Source organism: Leptinotarsa decemlineata, unplaced genomic scaffold (assembly GCF_025532065.1).
Source record: "Leptinotarsa decemlineata unplaced genomic scaffold, Ldec_3_MD MMD2_tig00026282_RagTag_RagTag, whole genome shotgun sequence".
Taxonomy (NCBI): Eukaryota; Metazoa; Arthropoda; class Insecta; order Coleoptera; family Chrysomelidae; genus Leptinotarsa; species Leptinotarsa decemlineata.
The window spans coordinates 14,479,683-14,501,833 of record NW_027412668.1 but is presented as its reverse complement, the minus strand read 5'-3'; the positions used below and the strand labels follow the sequence as shown (position 1 = coordinate 14,501,833).

Genomic DNA, 22,151 nt, shown 5'->3' with positions numbered 1-22,151 from the left:
CTTCTAAGTTGTAGGGATGGTTCTCCGATTTCACATTCCAAACTTGCAATGGGAGTGGTTCTGTAAGCTTCTAGGATAGTAGAAATACACGAAAAAAAAATTCTTTCAAAACACTGAATTATACAGAAAACACTTTTATCTACTTGGTTTCTAGTCCAAACATTCGTTATGGAATTAAATCAGATATCATTCACAGGGTTTCTACACAATATATTAAATGAAAATAATTTCATGGAACACTGTCATGCTAACTGGTAGACATCGATGTTTCGCCGTAAGACACTTGAAAAAACATTTTTTTTCTTTGCACGATCTACACATCTATGTACACAGTTACTCCTTTCAAAGTTGATTACTTAATAATAATAATAATAATTTATTCATCAGTAAATTATAATACATATATATAAAATGGAGTATATGGAGTACAATGTACCTTGATGAATAAACACATACTTCCACTGAGAGTAAAACCCTGTGTGTGGGTAAAATACAATAGAATATAATAGAACAATTATGATAATCAAAAACAATATGGGTGAGAAATATTGGGATCCAGATATCAAATATAATAAATTAACATTTATGTTTGACAGTTTTTGTATAAATTCAAAAATAAAATAAATTAGGATAAAAAGAGTCTCTGAATGAAATAAACATCTGAAAACTTCTGAAAATTAAAATTAAATTAACATTTATAATTCACAATTTTGTATAAATAAAAACTACAGTAAATTAGTACAATAAAGTGTCACTGAATAAAATACACTCGATATAAAATAAACACTACAAACACCTGAAAATACAATCTCAACAACATTTTCAACATTTTCTTGTTTACTCTTCAATAATCTTACGTATTTCCTTTCTTTCTATTTCTGTTAAGAATGTTTTCAAATGTTTCTAAACTTTTTTGAGAGAGGGTTCCATTTTCAAAGTGTCCGGCAGGTATTTGAATAATTTCGGGGCTATGTAACTATTTTGTCCGACTGTTTTGTTGATTTTTGGAATGACATACCTATTTTTCTGTCTTGTACTGTAGGAATGGGTGAGTACTTTTAATTTTTCTTTGTTCAAATATTGTGTAATACATATTCTTACGGTATAGAGTTGTCTCATCTACAGGAAGCATCGGCCAATAAAGAAGAGAGAGAGAGAGAGAGTTGTCTCATGTCCATTACCTGTATTTCAGAGTGAAGGGAATCAGTAGAATATCTTAGAACTTTCTGTAGAATCATTTTGAGGAATCTTCTTTGAGAAACTTCTATCAAATTCAGGTAAGTTCGTGATACACCTCCCCACGCTATGATTCCATAATTCAAATGAGTTTCTACTAAACTTTTGTACACAATTTTTTTTTGTTTGAGGTCTAGATAAGATATGAATTGTTTAAATCTGAATAATAGAAAACGCAATTTTTTCACAAGATATGATATATGCTCATTCCATCTCAAATGTGAATCTGAAAATATACCTGAATATTTTATTATTTAACTTGTTCAATTTTCAAATCTTATTGAATGGTCAAGTTATAGTGGGGAAGAGAAGTTTCAAGACTACTGAACGGTAGGAAATGTGTTTTTTCAATGTTCAACGAGAGGAGTCTACTGTCGAACCATTTTTTTTTAATTTTCAAGTCATCTTCTGCTTTGTTTTTTAGATCATACCAATTTTCAGACATGTAAACTATCACAGTATCATCCTGTAGAAAGAGGTTATCCATATATATTGTAAATACCACAGGCCCTGGTATCGTCCCTTGAGGTACTCCGCACGTTATTATTTCTTCGGTGCTTGTTATATTTCCAATTTTCACTTTTTGTTTTCTGTTACTCAAATAACTTTTGAATAAATTGTAGGCTGCACCTCTGATGCCATTGTCATGCAGAGTATCCAAAAGTATCCCATGGTCAACGGTATCGAATGCCTTTGATAAATCTGAAAAGACTTCTATGGATGGTTTTCCCCGGTCCAGACATTCATAGACAGTATTTGTTAGTGCGTGAATTGCGTCCTGTGTGTACTTATGTTTCCTAAAACCGTACTGTGAAGCAGACAGGATGTGGTATTTGTTAAGAAATTCATTTAGTATCTGTTTAATGATTTTTTCTATTATTTTACTTGAAGATGTTATGAGCGAGATTGGTCTGTAATTTATAATATTTTGTCTATCCCCTCCTTTATGCACGGGTGTGACAACTGGTAGCTTGAAAGCGTCAGGGAAATGACCAACTTCGAAAGATTTATTTATTATATAAGTCAGAGAAGAACTTATATACTTTGAAATAATTTTTAGAGTTTCCGCTTTTATGCCATCGTATCCGGGAGATTTTCTATTTTTCAAGTCATTTATAGAATTTATTACTTCACTCTCAGAAGTCGGTGAGAAGAAGATAGAATTTAGAATTTTTTTTATCAATATAGCTTTTGTCTCTATTGATTTTTTTTGCCAAATGTCTACCAACGCTTTGGAAATGGTTGTTGAATATTTCTGCTATTTCTGCTGGATTACTGATACATTTGCCAGTTTTATTTTTGATTTCGTTCATTTTGCCATAGCCAGAGATTTTCAATACTTTGTTCAGTGTTTGCCAGAGTTTTTTTGAAATATTTTGTTCTTATTCAATGAAAGTCATTTTTTGTGGAGGAAAAATCAGTTTTTTATCGACCTTTTTTGGGTATTTGTTACCTTCCACAATCTGAAAAAATATAAAAATTATAATGGAGAACTTTAAACAAGTATAGAAGGGCAACGTTTTTAGTTTACCCCGATAAGTTACTGCGTGAAAATCAAAGTATTTTTCACAATGAAAAATCTTTTATTTATCAGTAACTTGTCGTGGTAAATTTTCGTTATCTGGACACCCGGCGATTTTGAAAAAAATTTTGACTGTACTTACGTATTTTGATGCGTAGATTACGAATCCGAAAGAAAAAAGCGGCGCTCTCCCTTATTTAAAAAGTTACGGCCCTTCAAAGTTCAGAAAAGGGCAACTTTCCAGCCTTCTTTTTCACTAAATAAACTATTTAGAAACACAAGCATTTATTCACTAGGTCACCTTTACACCTTATTCCTCCTTCTTTAACACTTTTCACTTCAATAATCAACATTTTTCTTATAAAAAACTTAATTTAAAAACGAATGATTCTCCTGGTGACATTATTCTATTTTTAGGTTAGTTACTAGTGACATTTCAGAAAAAAGCGGTTGGTATTTGCCGTCGCCTACTATTTCAAATTCGTAATACACCACCAAAAACCAATTTACGATGTAAAGAATGAAGGTAAAAAACATTTGAATTACTTCAGGAATATGGACTGCATCAGTCCTACCAACCATATCATTAACCTTAAAAACATAAAATACAGTGATATGTAACCAAAAAGCAGCTCCGTACATTTTTTAACATTTTTATAAGAAAAATGTTGATTATTGAAGTGAAAAGTGTTAAAGAAGGACGAATAAGGTGTAAAGGTGACCTAGTGAATAAATGTATGTGTTTTTAAATAGTTTATTTAGTGAAAAAGAAGGCTGAAAAGTTGCCCTTTTCTGAACTTTGAAGGGCCGTAACTTTTTAAATAAGGGAGAGCGCCGCTTTTTTCTTTCGGATTCGTAATCTACGCTTCAAAATACGTAAGTACAGTCAAAAATTTTTTCAAAATCGCCGGGTGTCCGCATAACGAAAATTTACCCTTGTCGTATTTAACAATTTTGTCTATCAAAAAAATTGTTAAGAAATAATACTTATCTTTTACGTTTCGGAGGCCAAAATCTGCCTCCGACTTCAGAAATGGCCAAAAAATTCGAATATATTCGCAGTTATTCCTTTTTTGATAGATTATTTTTTTACTTCTTCGACAGATGTCAAAGAAGTTTTGAAATATGAAATTATGTCAATGTTGTTGATTGACAACTGAAACATTCGATGTAATATAAGGTACTCTCCGATATCAGTCTGTTGCCATTTCGCCACTATCCACAGTTTTCTTCAAGATGGGTAGCCAAGTACGGTCTATTTCTAAGGAACTATTCGAGATACAATTCTCTCTATGCGATTTCTGTAATAGTTTTTTTGTTGCCTGCTCAATACAGTATTCTACTTCTTATTTCTTTTCTATGTATTCAATTTTTAATGTTTCATCATATGGATTTCTCTTCCATTTATAATACATATTATTCTTTGCATTGATTGACTTTATTATAGATTTTGTAATCCATTTCTTTCTTCGTTGTTCTTTGTTTTTTATTTTAATTTTTTTGGTTGATTTTTAAATACAATTATTTATTACATCAAATTTATTTGTTACAGAATCGAGATCTAAATGGGGACAGATAACTTCATTTCTGTTCACTTTTCGATTCAATTTTGTCACTTATTACGATCTGGAGTTATATTTATGATGATCAGTTATGGCCGTGTCTACTGTAATAGGTAGTATCATGTCATATTTATTGTTTTTAGAGTTAATAAAAATATGGTCTAGGCATGACTTTGATTTTTTTTCACTCTAGTTGGGGAATTAATTGCTCAATGAAAACCGTATTCGCCTATGAGGTTCAAGTAATTTCATAATGCCTCATTTTCTATTAATAAATCAATATTTATATCTCCTACAAATATGCTATAATTACAGTCTCCTTTTCCCGTACTCAATATATTATTTACTTTCTTCAGAAAATTATCAACATCACTCGCAGAGGATCCGCAGAAAGCATATATGATAATTACATCATCTTCACATTTAACTTTTGTTTTGATTAAAAAACTTCCATTTATCGAAATAAGATCATGAGACTGGTACATATGTGATTTAATGAACATGATCACGCCATCGTTTTGATTTAAACTACCCTGACTATAGAGAGTGGTGTGACCTTCAATATCATATACCGATGCATCAGGAATTTGCCAAGTTTCTGTTAAAGTTTTTTGGAAGATCCCACATTTTTCTGTATCAAGATGGAGTAGTAGAAAGCCAAAAACTTTCTTTCCCAAAAGTTAGTCACTCCTAAAAATATAACCCTTTCAAATTGAACAGGATTCCTTTTGGCTGGGATTTGATCAGATAAGTGAATGAATGTCATTACGATGTCATCGAAGACATAAGCAGATCAAACTTATCCCTTGACATAAAAAAATCGTAATTTATGAATGAAATGTGTGTTTTTTCTCATAATGTTATCCAGATTGACACTGAAGGCAAGTGTCTTACGGCGAAACATCGATGTTTACCAGTGACTGAAATTTTTATTTTCATTTAGTATATTGTGTAGGAACCCTGTGAATGATATCTGATTAAATTTCATAACGAATGTTTGGAATATAAACCGAGTAGATAAAAGTGTTTTCTGTATAATTTAGAATATAAAAGTATTCGTTTCGAAAGTGATTTAAACTAAAAAATTGAAAAAAACCTGAATTTTTTTTCATGAACAAAGGCTATAAAAGAAATGAATAATAAAACGAGAGTTTGAATATTGGGCTAGATTTGTTCTTCATTCATTATCAGAGTATAAACAAGTTTTGAGTTTTTTCATCGTAACTCAGTTTATAAGTTATATTTTTACAAAATTTTAAAAATTCTATACAAAATATGAATAATTTTTTTTCTCAAGAAATAATTTATGGTTGTTCTTGTTACATTGGGTAGAAAGAAAAAAATATACAAAAAAAATCAATCGTTAAAATAAAAACTTGTTTGAATAAACAATGAGAATCTGAATGAGGAAGCGAGATGAATTATGATTTGAAGAAGTGGTTCCTTTATATTGACTACAAGTGGTACAAAAAAAAAAATCAATCGTTAAAATAACAAATTGTTTATTGAATAAACAATGAGAATCGGAATGAGGGAGCTAGATGAATTACGATTTGAAGAAGTGGTTCCTTAATATTGACTTCAAGTGGTACAAAAAAAAACTGTTGATCAACAAATCTGTTTTCAAGCAATTGAAAACATTTTTTATGAAACGACTTTTTGAAATTATTATTAATGTTTGAATTGTTTTATAAACCACGCATTTGTTCATAACAGTTTTTCAAACAATAGCAGATAAACTTTTTTTTGGGAATTTTCTCCTCTTTTTGAATCTTTTTTTCAATTCGAAAACTGACAAATAATTTTTGGGATATTTGCCAGAAACCAAACCCCATTTTTCAGTTAATTGTTTACAACTATTGCAATTTTCAAAAACGGCACTTGAATGTTTTCAAAAATCATCTACACGCTTTTCCGAATCAAATAACACCTCGGTCATATATTTTGGAGGCGAAAAAAAAGTTTGAGCTGAGAGGCACTTCTGATCTAGAGTAGTAGAAGTGGCAAATTATAAGAAAAAGAGAGAAAAATTAAAGACAAAATTATTGTGAAATGAGTCTGAATTATAGTGTCGAGCTGCATTATTAGACTTAATAATATTGGTAAATTCAACCGATGTAATATTACTGACGTTGGCGATATAAATAGTAGTAGTGAAGAGTAGAGGAGAGTGGTGTGGATATAGTGAATGGTGCATAAAAGAGCAAATTAGTACAACGAAATGATGCAAATGCAGATATAATATGAATTTTGAAGGTATTGAACTATAAAAACAAGAATAAAAAAAGGCGGAATGAAAAGATGATCAAGGGATATTCAAAACACGAAAATATGGATGAGAAACATCAATACTTTTGTATTTTCTGGAAATGAATGCTCTTGAGAACTGTAATTGAAATAATAATATCAGTCAGCGATAGCTGATTAACGGAAAAACAGATTTTGAACATATTTTTTTAAACAGAATAAACCCAAATTAGACTTTGTATTAGTCACTCAGGAGAATGCATCTTGTATTGATGTGTCGAAACCAGACTATCCGCTATTAGAGGAGGACATTAATCATCCTGCTTTGTATGTTGAAATATTCGCCACAGATGACATCACTAGAAAAACTAGATCAGCGGCGCCGAGGTTCCGAATATTTTGAATCTTTGTATATTGCAAGAAAACAGCCTAATACAACGTTGACTTCGTTAGTGAAGAAACATCCTATTTCAGGAACTGACTATTTAAAAGCATTGAGAAGGTGTTCTGGCGACACCGTGCATATGTGATGTTTTTCATCTTTGGTAACCAGTTGTTGTCCAACTTTGCAGTTGGCTGTACCGCGCTGATGAGGCCAATAGTCATAAACACGTGTCCGCTGTTTGCCCCATTTATACAGGCTGATTCACGGTGGATGACACATTACACGTTTCTGGTGAACCAGACAACGGATCACTTTGAAAATTTAAGGGAGGGCATATTCGGACATTCTCTAGCCAACTAAAATATTTTCGACAATGCGGTGTTGCCGCTTCTATTAGAAAGCAGTAGCAACTTTGATTTTTCAAATAGAACACTCTGTATATAATATTATTTTTGGAATCTCCAACAATTGCCCGACAACTTTTCCTGATATTTCCCTATACCTATCTGTTACCGTTTTCGAAATAAAAATTAATTTCAATTTTTTTCTTCGAAAATCATGACCTCTAAAAATGCCGATATCTTTTAGTTAAGAAGTACTATGATATCAAAATTTGGTTTGGAGTTAGGTGATACTTGGACACTTCCCACACGTCAGCCTAATCTCCGTTACTTCAATACAGGGTGGTAAAAAAATACAGTTTTTTCGTTTGCTTGAAAAAGTTGCTGAAATTTGATTATTTTAAATGGAACACCCTGTATATTATTGAAAATTCGGAAAGCTGCTGAAATTTGCTTTCTTTGTATGTATATCATACCTATACCTAACTAGTCAAGTTTCGGACTTATGAACATTTATTTGTGACAATGTCCCTTCAGAATGGTATTTCCATTCGGTATTTGGTAAGCAGGCCATGATTACTATTTGACAGTAGCGTTGTGACATTCTCCTAATAATATCGACATTTTCGTCACTTCAGAAGTTGCAAATACCTTCAAAACGATGGAACAAAACTATTCAAACGGAGTTCTTATGAATTTGTTTATTATTTTTGGACAGTGTGACAAAATTATCAGCAGAACATGTAGAAAGTTCAATGAAATGTATCCGAATCTACCGCCAATGAACCTCAAGAAATTTATACGAATTCAGAACAATTTCAATATGTTTGGATAAACTTTAAAAAAGCACCAAGAAACTTGAAATTGGAAATATTGATATGAATAATTATAAAAAAGTAAAACAATCATGTGGAATATTTCAAAATATGTTCGAATCGCTGGCCGTTCACTTCCAAGCACTTTAAAATGCGGGTGTTGACTGCTTTCGTGGTGGCAGATCTGATTTCATTGGGATCCAAATCTTCAAATGTTTGGGCAATCCTTTCTAACAATTCATCTCTCAAACGCACGGGTATTTTGTAAACTTTTTCTTTAAACATTCCCCACAAATAAAAATCTAATGGATTAAGATCGGGTGATTTCGCTGGCAAATTCCATGGTCCCAAGCGCCTCATCCACCGATCGTCAAATAGTCTATCCAGTTCTGCGCTCACTTCTCTTGTGCAATGTGCAGGAGCTCCGTCTAGTTGGTACCAACAGTTTCGATAATCTTCGAGTGGCAGATTATCCACGAAACTGTCTACAGTATTCTCCAAAATATTCAGGTAGCTTCTGGATGTTAATGACTCCTCGTATATCACGTACCTCAATTTGTTGTCCATCAACATGCAGAAGACATTAAAACCAAATTTTTCGAAATCCGGCTTCTTTTGTGACGTGAGGATTTTCACTGGACCAATAATGACGATTTTTTCTATTGAAAATCCCTTCTCTCGAAAATTTCGATTCATCAGTCCAAATAATTTTATTTAAAAAAAAGTGGATCTTCTTGAATGCGTGTCAACAACATTTCATAAAATTCTACTCTCTGTTGAGGATCTTGAGGCTTCATTGCTTGAATTTTGGTGAATTTATAATCATGCATTTTATGTCTTCGCAAGATTCTTTGAACTGATGAATATTTTATACCCAAATCTTCTTCAGCACTTCTTATCGATGACTCGGGAAATGCGTGAAAATATGCTAAGACATTAATCTGGTTGTCTTCGAAAGTTACGGGTCGAGGCAAGTTTTCTTGGTGCTTTTAAAGTTGATCCAAATGCATTGAAATTGTTCTGAATTCGTATAAATTTCTTGAGGTTCATTGGCGGTAGATTCGGATACATTTCATTGAACTTTCTACATGTTCTGCTGATAATTTTGTCACACTGTCCAAAAATAATAAACAAATTCATAAGAACTTCGTTTGAATAGTTTAGTTCCATCGTTTTGAAGGTATTTGCAAATTCTGAAGTGACGAAAATTTCGATATTATTAGGAGAATGTCACAACGCTACTGTCAAATAGTAATCATGGCCTGCTTACCAAATACCGAATGGAAATACCATTCTGCATCGTGATGTGATATATATATATATCACATCACGATGAAAGCGTGCTATCGTAACCCCTATACACAAATCTGGGAAAATTTCACTTATGGTAAATTACAGGCCAATTGCTGTGCTATCTGCTCCTGGTAAATTGTTCGAACAGACAATATATGCTGTGTAGCACAAAGTGAATAATTTAGTAAATTAAAAACAGCACGGCTTTGTGCCAAAGAAGTCAACTTGTACAAATCTTTTATTTTTCAGTCATAACGTTCTTAAGAGTCTGGAAAATTCTACTTAGATCGACGCGACATACACTGATTTCCAGAAGGCGTTCAACAAAGTAAATCATGACATATTGGTAAACAAACTTTCTCTATGTGGAGCTACTGAAGAAACTATGAAATTTTCAGCGTTATAGTTAGACAAGAGAACATTCAGAGTAAAATTTGGTACCAACTATTCAGATGAGTACAGGTCAAACTCAGGACTGCCCCAAGTGTTAAATCTTTGGCCTCTACTGTTTCCTATTATTATTAATGATCTACCAGCATAATTTGAATATTCAAATTTTTCACTCTTTGCAGATGACCTTGGATTTTATAGAAAAATAGATTGTGTTCAAGATTCTAGTAAGCTTCAAAAGGATATTGAAAACGTTTACCGAAGGAGTGTGAAAAATAAGTTACCATTCAATACGTCAAAATGTGCTGTAATGAGTTGCACAAGGAATAGAGAAAAAATAGACTATGCATATGAAATGGAAAATACCACGTTGGCGCGAGTAAGTAATGTTGAAGATTTGGGGTTACGATATGACTCAACCCTGTCTTTCAAAAACCACATTGAAATAGTAGTCTCGCAGGGTTTACGAAGTTTGGGTTTTGTTTTGAGGCAAAGTAAAAATTGAAGATATTACTAATCAATCATTAGGATATATAACGCTCTGGTGAGACCCAAAATTCGTATATTGTGCAGTCGTTTGGCACCCGTGTCATTTCATATATAAAAATAATTAGGAAAAAAATCAAAATAGAATACTACGGTATTTATATTCTAGGACATATGGAGTCTACCCAGATTTATTATTGTGTGATCTCAGGAAAGAATAGAAGTTTCGAGAATAGAAGGTTATACATAATAATCGCAATATGTTACAAAATTTATAATAACTATCTCAACTGTCTATCTAGTTAATTAGGATACACCTGTATGAGAATAAATGAATAAATTGATAACTATTGCAAAAACAATTGCAACAATGAACAACCGTAAAAAGAGAAGAACTGGAACGACAAAATTAAAAGAGGAAAAACAAGAAGGAAGAATCATCTTGCAGTTTTCTTCATTGAAGGAGTTCATTTTGAATGACTATAGTGATTCTTGAAAATATTATTTCTACTACTACTGCAGAAAAACATTACAATAACGATTCAAAATATTGTATAAACAAGGATGATCTGTGTGAATCATACAAGGTGCAAATCAAGGGCTTTCAAAATAATGAAATCAGATATGACTCTCCTATAAAAAGTTGATGGTGGTGGTCGAGAGACATAACGTTACATAAAACAACTGAAAACACCATCGTGTAGCTTGAAAAAAGTGTTTTTTTGAGAATTTGCAATTTGTTTTGAAGTATTTTTCAAAGTGAAGTGAACAGTGAATTATACTCACCATAAAATAACCCTAAAACATATGAACATCTCGAGATACCAAGCACTCGCTAAAAGGTAACAAAGAATCTATGTAACAGGCTCACCAAGCTCGTAATTCTCAGAGTAGGGTTTTCGAATGATATCAGTGTATCTGTGAATTTTCAATGGCAGCGCGCATGGAGACCTGCAGTTTATCGGTATTCAATAATGCATGACAATAAACATTTTGAACAAAAGTTAAACAACGCTGTGAAATTCAAAATGGGTCAAATGTCGATATTTACTTATTATTATTACATAACCGGGATTTCAACGGTTGACTCGGAAAAAAGGTCAAAAATGTGTCTTCTTGTACTCCTCAATCAGGACTTGAATGAAACCATGGTATGTAGTTCTTTCATGTTCCACTCATAGCACGAAAATATATCAAATTCATGGATTTTTGTCATCAATATCTGTTTCGAGAGAGACAACTACAAAGGCCTTTTGTTGCTTTGTTTGAAGGTGGTTGACAATGTTCCGTGGTGCATTTCAGTTCAGTTCGGACTTCCATTGTCTAATATGATATTAATTGATTTGACATCCTTGAAAAAATTAAAAAGATTAGCTGTGTAAGAAACTGCTACGTCCAACTGGAGGACGAATTCTATATATATATATATATATATATATATATATATATATATATATATATATATATATATATATATATATATATATATATATATATATATATATATATATATATATATATATATATATATATATATATATATACATCGGAAAACGAATCCATATGTTTCTAGAAATGATATGAAATCGACAAAGGTTAATGCAGTCAAGCTGCTGGAAAATCATTCCATGAAAATCAAAAGATAAATAGATAAGTACTTTCTGATTATTCCCATATATATATATATATATATATATATATATATATATATATATATATATATATATATATATATATATATATATCGTAACACAACGATACACAACGACAACAACGTAAGTCCTTCCATCACTTCCACAATGGAGAAAGAAGTCCACAACGAATTGCCACGTATTGGTGAAAAAGACCGATATTAAATGGGAAACATATGTTTACCGAAAACCCACTCACACGGGACAGTATCTGAACCAGGAATCCAACCACCAGCAATCGACTAAGAGAGGAATCATCAAGACTCTACTAGACCGTGCTTTCCGGCTTTGCAATACAAAGGAAGGTCTCGAAAAGGAACTAGGCATCATCAAAAAGACCTTCAACGGAATGGTTACTCCAAAGTGATGGTGGAACAGGCTTCAGCTAGAAGACAGGAAGATCTCCACAAGGAAGAGAAGCCGCCACAACCAGTACTTGTACTTCCCTACAGCAGATCATTGTCGGAAAGGATAGGAAGGATTGGGACCAAGTATAACATTAGAACCTGCTTCAGATCTAGGAACACTATCCGTAGCAGTCACACGAAAATCAGGCCACCAAACGTGGACTGCGATTCCAAGAATTGCATTTACCGGATACCCTGCGAGTGCGGAGAAACGTACATCGGTGAAACTAAGGCCATTGCTCGCAATGGCCTTAGTTGCCGAGCACAAAAAATACACAAAGAAGGAACACTGGTTTAGGTGAAAATACGACCAACTCCCGCCAAATGGTCAGCTTCCGCTAAAAACCAATGATGCGGAGAGAGGCAGTCGAATGACCTATAACATATGGAAACCTCTTATCAAGCGGAATACGACCAACTCCCGCCAAATGGTCAGCTCCCGCTAAAAACCAATGATGCGGAGAGAGGCATTCGAATGACCTATAAATAGTCGGTTCTCGAAGGAATAAGCCATTTACCACCCGAGCACGATTGTGGATGAAACGTAGTGAAGTAACTTGGTTCATAATCTTCCAACTTTATATTTTTAATTTTCATTTCTTGCTAATAAATCTTTTAATTTTTCCAGCTCGTGTTAATAGTTCAATTTTTTTGGTTGTTGTTTGTAGTATGTTTCTTGTAATTTCAGTGTTTGCTTAATAAACTTGTTTTTTTCTCAGCTAATCTTTTTAATTTTTCACAGATTCTTTCAGGGATTTCAAATCAATCTATATCATATCAGACAATGAAAGTCCGAACTAATGAAATGCTCCTTTTATTGCTCCCATATACATAATCTTCGATATTCCTCTCTGCTGATCTGTTTCACTCCATATTATTTGGGATTCAGTCTGATTTACGTCTTTCAGATTTAACAATGGACTCAAATACGTTTTCAAGAAGAATTTTGTACCTATTTACATTTCAATAATTCATATTTGCATAACAACTGATATTTCGAACAAAACATGAACTGAATTTAAAATAATGTGACATTATCTCTAACAAAATATGAGTAGATCAACATAACAATAAACATCTATCGGTTATCCATTACATAATTCACGGTCTAGTGATCAATCAGCAGCAATTACATTCCTGAAACTTAACGATGGAGTAAGCATAATTCAAAAATCACATGAATATGATATATTATCAGTTATGTATTCAGAATAATGAATATTTTCATCACTCATCAATAGTTTTCAAAATAGATGGAGTGAAGAATTTTTTTTCAGTTAAAAATATTCATTCAAACCAATATGGAATGATTTGTTTCTCCTCAAAAGATTGATTATTTTTATCCCCAGAGCAGCAAGATACGTAGCAACATCTATTTCTGATGAATTGAAGAATAATCCTTACAGCGATTCATGATGGATTCAATGGATGGAATAATTTATTTGCAAACATTCCATATTCAAAGAGAGATCTATATTGAGCATCATTTCACTCCAGACTCCGTGGTGTCTAAAACTATTGCATGGCAGATGATGTTAGGACATCTGAATGGAAAAAAGTGTGCTGTTAATAATGAAGCATATTCAAATTCCTGTTTTTTCTTGTTGAGTATTGATGTACAATAAAAAAAAATTAAAGGTAATAAGAATTCTCTCCAGGGTTGATGTTGAAGATATCTAAAATTTAAATGACTACCAGCAAAGAACGGTCTAAAAGAAAACTGAAGAGTTGAACATAAAAATGATTCGAAAAATTTTGAGTCTAATTTAATGCCAACAATATATTACTTCAGTAATATAGTAATATATATATTACTTCAGTAAATAACTCGTGGCTTTCAATTATGTTTATTTCCCACCAACTCCATAAATTCTGCTTGTCATATATCCCCAAAAAACTGACACGCCTTCAAATATAAACTAATATACCGAGTGGTGCACCAAATCAATTCACTACAATAATACTTCTTCCCTGAAAATATACAAAATTCCAATAACATATAAGAGAAAAAAATGACAATTTTCTATACTCTAACCGACCTACGGGTTTTGTTTGACGTTTTGATCTAACATTGGCCAGAGTACGCTTAAATGAGGGACTTTTCATTTAATGAGGGACCTTCCATTCATCGTTACTACCCTTACTATTCAAATTCTTCCTTGTTTCTTGTCCAAGTTGCGTGGAAACGGCTTTCGAATCATTTTTCTCATTATATATTTGAGTAGGCAGATGAGGTTCTTTGAAAGTATAATTTTCATTTGATTCAAATGTCTCTTCCACACATGTTCAAGTTTCGGAATTTTTGTTTGAAGGTGGTTGACAATGTTTCGTGGTGCATTTCGTTAGTTTGGACTTCCACTGTCTAATATGATATAAATTGATTTGAAATTCCTGAATGAATCCCAAATAATTCATCACAATTATGTCGGATAAATTGGATTTAAAAAATTCGATAAATATGATGGCAAAAAGGAAAGAAGTTCAACGTAGTTGCTCTTCCACTTATTCCTGGGAAAAAACTGTTTTTTTAGCACAAGACAAAAATACCTAAGCTAATTTTGTGGTAATAACAAATTCATATATTTGTATACAAATGAGTAATGAAAGCATATAAGTATAACACAAAAAAAACTAAAAAATCTAAAAAAAAATAGAAATGAAATTATTGAAGAACTCTTATACGTATTGCTCTTTGAAATATTTGTAATAACTAGACAGTATATGTATACATATACAATCGTATTATCAGTTTTTCTTTTGCACTTTTGCTTTGAAAAGAGTTCATCTGAAGAGTCTTTGTTCATTCAGTAGTTTGAGTTTGATTTCTTTTTTGAATCTGTGATATTTTTTTTTAATTCAATAGATAAACCATTCCAACGTTGTACGGCTACACAAGTGAAAGATTTATGATAAGAAGCGGTCCTGTGAATTGGAAAGACAAAATTTGTGTTATGATGTGTACATGACTGTTTCGCTTGAGCTTTTTTGCGAAGTAGATTGGCTCGTTTTGATTTACAATTTTATGAATTAGAGTGTAGAAATGGAGTTCTCATCGTTTCTCCATATTGAGCTCAGAAAGGCTATTTAGGTACAAAGTAATGTATTCTCGAGATGGTATATTGAAGGAGTAACGCATACAGGAGTTTTGAACGTGTTGAATTTGCTTGGCTATACATGCAGCAACAGAATGTGTATATATAACATCGGTATAGTCGAATAAGCTGAGTATTAAAGTGTTACAAAGTTTATATTTTATACTGGGAGCGATAACATTTTTTTAGTTATATAAGTGTTTCAGTCTCATAAAAGCGATTTTCCGTTTATGGGAAATGTGTTTTTATTTGCATATTTGTTTGTTCGAAATACGGAAGTGTGCTTGAAGTGCCAATGAACAAAATTTGGGATTCACTTGGATTAATTTTCAAACAATGGGAGTCAGAATATCTTTTTATCGCCTCTAGGTCTTCGTTTATGTTATTTTCTGCAGTTTTATAATTTTTGGGTGGGAATTGAGAAGCCATCTGAGAATCATCAGCGTATTGATGTAACTCGCAATGATGGGTACTACAATCCATGTCAAAAATATAAATTGAGAAAAAAATGGGCCGAAAAATAGATGCTTGTGGAACTTCTCGTTCAATGAGGATCTATCTAACTATACCTTCGTTTTTTATTACAGATACACACTGTGATCGAGAATCGAAGTAACGTCTCACCCAGTTGACACTACCAGAGGATAGACATAGATATCGGAGCTTTGATAACAATATGGGGTGACTGATAGTGTCAAAGGCTTTTGAAAAATCCAAAAGTACCAGAGAAGTCACTTTTTGGTTTTCAATCGCCATTCTTGCATCATCTACGATATTGATAAGTATAGTACTTGTACTATAGTTTTTTTTGAACCCAGATTGTTTCAAGTTGAGTAAAGTATTTGCTTTTGAATAGTTACTGATTATGGTGTGAACGTGACGTTCGATGATTTCCGAGATTACAGGAAGGATGCTAATATGCCTCAGATCTTCAAAATCTGTTGCTGCAGCTGTTTTTGCTACTGGTAAAATTAAAGATTTTTTTCACAATTCAGGATATTCACAAGAATCAATAGAGCAGTTTATTATATCCTTCAAGGCATCTAAACAATGAGGAGTACATAGCTTCAAAATTGTTAAGGATATACCATCACAACCTTCAGCGTTGGTTTTTATATTTTTCATAATTTTGCATATCTCAAAAATGTTATTACCCTTAAAGGTGAAATCTGCATCGGGTACATTTGAATGTTTATGGGTGTTATAGTAGTCGATTATATTTGTATCTGGTAAACTAGAATTAACAGAGCTATTTATAAAATAACTATTCAAACTCTCAACGTCTAGTAACTGCTCAGGAATGGTAGAATGTTTGTTTTTGGTGAAGTTCAGGTCATTTACCGCTTGCCAGAATATTTTCTGATTGTGAGGTAAGGAAATATATCTAAAATATGCCTCTTTCTCTTTTCTGATTGATTGGTTAGTGTAGTTCCTAAGCTGTTTATAATATTCGAGGTTAGTTAGTGTTTTTTTTTAATATTCACGTTTGGCTTTGTCCCGATAATTCATTATGATTTTTATAACATCAGTTATTCATGGCTTACAGGGATTCTAATGAAAATGTAGTTTTTTCAGGGGAGCATACCCATTAGCCAGGCCTAGAACTAGCTTATTGAATAGCTCCAATTTTTCATTGACATTGCGGAGTTTGAGGATGTCATTCCACCTCAAATTCTGAAAATTCCTGTTGAATCCAGCAGTATCAATATTTTTATAATTTCGATATATGATAAATTTTGTTGGTTTTCTTGGTTTAGGACTCTCAAGTGTAGCTAATATCACATAATGGTCAGACACGTTTGATTAGTCTACACACCCTTCGAAAGTAATATTAGTATTAGAAGTTGCAAATATTAGATCTATCAAGGTGGTGCAACGATCATTCACTCTGAAAGGAATATTTACAATCTGCTTCATATCGTAAACATTTACAATTTGTAATAGTTCATCTTTCATCGGAGACCCACCAAGCAAGTTTACATTTATATCCCCCAACACTAGTATACTTTCAAAGGATGGAGTAACATGTGATAAAAAATTATTAAATTCAGATAGAAATTGACTGTCAGTCGGTGATCTATATATAACACAAAGAAGAGTTTTTTGTTTATTCAATTTAAGGGTTATGCATTTCACTTCAATATCAAATCCTAGATCATGAGCAATATTAAACAATTTGAATTTCACTAGTTCGGACTTCCATTGTCTACTATATAAAATGATTTGAAATCCCTGAAACAACTAAAAAAGAAGAATTGAAAATGAATAGCTGAAAATAACAAGTATATTAACCAAAATAAACCTGAAATGAAATAATAGTGAAATAAAATACAAGTAAAAATAGAACAATTGAATAAATAAAAATAAAGAAATGAAAAAAGAAAATGAAAATAAAAAGTGGAGAGATTCCAAGTCACGTTAGTTCACGACGTTTCGATTGTTAGTATCTACAATCGTCTTCGGGTGATGACTTTCGTTCGAGTACTTTCACTTATCCCCGCTTTCCATTTTTCCGCTTCACTGGTTCCGTGGGAGATGACCGTTTTGGCGGGAGTAGAAAAGAGAAGATCAGATAACCAAAATATATATTTGGCATTCATAGACCTAGAAAAAGCTTTCGACAAGGTACCAAGAACAGAATTATGGGAGAGTCTGAAAAATAGAAATATCGATGAAAAAACCATAAATATGATTAAAAACATATATAGAAATGATAGAAATTATGTTATCAAGAACAACATGAAATCAGAAGGTTTCAAAACAAAAAAGGGTTTGAGACAAGGCGGATCATTGAGCCCAATGCTTTTTAACATTTTCATGGACGACATCATCAAGGAATGTGATAGAAATAGCAAAAAAATGTGCATTGGATACAAAAATATGCAAAGAGTAGAGATAGCTGAGGGAGCATTTGCTGATGACATAATACTGATAGCTGAAAATGAAGAACGATTACAACATAATATAAAAATATGGAATGAAACACTGAAGAGAAAACAGAAGAGAATAAACAAAGATAAAAGCAAGGTGATGATCATAGGAGGAGAAGAAATAAATATAATGATAGATGATAAAAAAATAGAACAAGTAAAAGATTTCAAATATCTAGGCGTAACAATAGACGAAAAAGGAAGACAAGAAGCAGAAATTAACAACAGAATCGAGAAAACCATAAAATTGTACTATACAATGAATAAGAAATTCATCAATAAAAGAGAAATTTCAAGACAGATAAAACTACAAATATTCAAAACAATATATAGGCCAGTATTAACATATGGATGTGGATATTGGATATTAACAAAAAAAATCAAAAGTAGAATACAAGCAACAGAAATGAAAAACCTGAGGAGAATTATAGGAGTGACAAGGAGAGATGAGATACAAAATACACGAATAAGAGAAGAACTAGACATAGGAGACATTATTTCATTTATAGAACAAAAACAATTAGGATGGTGGGACACATACAGAGAATGCCAAACAATAGCCCTGTGAAACAAATCTATGAAGCGAAAACACAAAACAAGAGAAGAAGAGGAAAACCTGAAAAAACCTGGAACGACATGATAGGAAAGATTCTACAAGGAAGAAATAAACAATGGAACGAAGTGAAGACACTGACTAGAGATAGAAAAGAATGGAAAAAGTTCATAAAATGATAACCCGACACCCTGAGGATAAAAGGGTTCAAGATATATTCAAGATATATATATATATATATATATATATATATATATATATATATATATATATATATATATATATATATATATATATATATAGATAAAGGAGTTTTTTCATCGGACATAGCACTCAAGGAAGTGGCAAACCATAGACACGTGTTTCGGGCTTTTGGCCCATCATCATTATGGTGCAGCCAAGTGTAAGGATGGGCAACACTTGGTTACCAGAAGAAATAAATACAAATGCACGGAGCCACCAGCAGGAGCCAGCCGCACATTTGTGGTTTCACTTAATAGATCTTGTGTTTACAAGAAAACTATCAAAATCACCACGGAGGCAGCTATAGCTACCTGCGTGACATCCGGGTCCAGGAAATAATATAAACATGAAGGTTATCGAGTGTCTTGATATAGATAAAGGAGTTTTTTAATCGGACATAGCACTCAAGGAAGTGGCAAACCATAGACACGTGTTTCGGGCTTTTGGCCCATCATCAGTATGGTGCAGCCAAGTGTATTTATTTCTTCTGGTAACCAAGTGTTGCCCATCCTTACACTTGGCTGCACCATACTGATGATGGGCCAAAAACCCGAAACACGTGTCTATGGTTTGCCACTTCCTTGAGTGCTATGTCCGATTAAAAAACTCCTTTATCTATATCAAGACACTCGATAACCTTCGTGTTTATATATATATATATATATATATATATATATATATATATATATATATATATATATACGTTTTCCTTACAAGATGAGATCTTATTAAAATTAAGACAACCCGAGATCTACCTGAAAGAGTGTAAATTCTGAAGTATATTTATAATTAGTAGCATTATAATGACTCATCAAACCTCTATCCCTTGAGAGGGGAAACAGATTTGAATTTTGGGTTTTTGTTAAAAAAGTTTCGAAACGAGATCCATAGAAAGAGTTATCCACGTGTTGTATTAGTTTTGTATGTTCTGTGAACTCACACCAACGTGAGATCCGTCGGTAGTGCGCAGCCATTGTTGAATTTGGCACTAAAATGCGAACCCTTAGCAGATGCTTGATAAAAAGACCACGTGCTAGACATTAGTTCGCATCGGAACAGGTCAATTTTAGTTGCCCTTAAACACACAATTGAATTTAAAGATATATTGAAGACAAATGCGAAATGTCGCGGGAAAAGTATATAGTGAAGTTGGTGGAATTACAAGTGGAAACAAATAAGGAAATTGATAGTTTCTATAATTTTGTTATTCCTTTTCACCAAGGACATTATTACTCCGTTACAGTCTAGATAATTATTACCATTTCATCAACGAATAAAAGACTTAACCTTTCTACTCTAATTTTACAAGAGAACGCGAGCAATAATATGAAATGTGTCTAAATAAGGATTTCTAACATTCAAGAAAAAGTTTAATTATGACTGCAGTAATATAATCACATTTTGTTGATTTCATAAAAGTTTACGCTATTATTTTCCTGTTGACGATGTGCTACTCATTATCAACCCATGCTAGGTGGCAAAAAATTATTTCTTTTTTAACACGCTTAATAATGTTGAGAATTTTGAAATTTGATTTTTAGCCATATCTCATCCTCCGAATAATCTAAAATTTGGCACACATTTCAAAGACCAATGAAAATATAAGAATTTCCAGATATTTGAAGTTGAATAAGTGTATGCGTATGTTATAGGGATACTCATTAGTTGCTATGTAAGTTTTTCTATATCGGGAAATTTTTGTAAACAAAATCCCTCAAAAATGCCAACAATATTCTATATACTTGAAGTCATACTCATTGCAAGGTACGAAATCTGTTGGTTATAATGTTATAAATAGTAACCCACACATTCCTTTAAAAAATCAGGAGATTTTGATACGCACGCACTTATTCAACTTAAAATATCTTGAAAAGCGTTGATATTTGTGAAACAAAATTCATCCCTTTTTTGTGTAGGAAATATTTGGGATTAAGAAAAAGAAGACGAAATCGATATTAATCCAGTGTTGTGAAATTTGGGGAGGGGCGATTAGGGGCACCCACCTGCCGTACGCTCCTGTTTGAAGTTACGAACACATGATTTGCATTGAAATTTGGAACTGAATGCTATCATGTGACATACCAAATTTCATTAAGAGAAGTTGAGCCGTTATGGAGTCAATCTGAAAAAATATATTTTTTGTCGCTTTCAACACCCAGTAACTCGGTTATTATTCATCTTAGGGTATATGTTTATTGGAACTTTTATCCCTAAAATCCCTACCATCAAAGTTTGTCCCCTTTATTGTGGGACACCCTGTATATGGGCATACAAATTTTACCAACGAATAATACATTCTGATACACTGAACAAAAATTCTGTCAATTGCACAAAAAAATCATATCGATAATTCAATAAACAATCCACAGGAACATAGACAGAATTTCTCATAAGAGGTGACCGACATTCAACAACTTTTTTGGCCAACCCTGTAGACATACGAACGAAATAAATTTTTTGAAGGTGATTGACAATGTTTCATGATGAATTTCACTAGTTCGGACTTCCATTGTCTACTATATGAAATGATTTGAAATCCCTGAAACAACTAAAAAAGGAGAATTGAAAATGAATAGCTGAAAATAACAATTATATTAACCAAAATAAACCTGATTCCTCCGAGAGATGACTATTTATAGGTCGTTCGAGTACTTTCACTTATCCACGCTTTCCATTTTCTGCTTCACTGGTTCCGTGGGAGATGACCGTTTTGGCGGGAGTTGGCCATTTTTCGCTTGATGATGGGTTTCCATATGTTGCGTATTTCTACTCTGACTTGGCTGAATACGTTGTTGGACAACATGTATGCGGCTTCCTTGAATTTTCTCCTTAACCAATGTTCCTCTCTGTGCAAGATCTCAGCTTGGGACCACTCGATGTTGTGTTGATGGGTCCAAACATGGTCTGCTATTCCTGATTTGCTATTCCGTTGAAGATCATTTTTGATGATGTCTAGTT

General features: G+C 32.7%; 1 protein-coding gene and 1 long non-coding RNA gene across 2 annotated transcripts in view; one reads left to right on the top strand and one right to left on the bottom strand.

Moving 5' to 3' along the window:
* Positions 1 to 11,196, bottom strand: part of LOC111517381 (epidermal retinol dehydrogenase 2) — a 41,986-nt gene extending 30,790 nt beyond the window's left edge. Inside the window, exon 1 of the mRNA XM_023173526.2 lies at positions 11,064 to 11,196. Within this exon, the coding sequence (XP_023029294.2) occupies positions 11,064 to 11,092 (29 nt within the window). The 5' untranslated portion in view covers positions 11,093 to 11,196. The remainder of the gene's footprint in view (positions 1 to 11,063) is intronic.
* Positions 1,291 to 4,486, top strand: LOC111517382 (uncharacterized). The gene is made up of 2 exons (XR_002723808.2): positions 1,291 to 1,566; positions 4,311 to 4,486. It is a non-coding gene; the product is annotated as an uncharacterized lncRNA (long non-coding RNA).
* Positions 11,197 to 22,151: the final 10,955 nt, after the last annotated feature.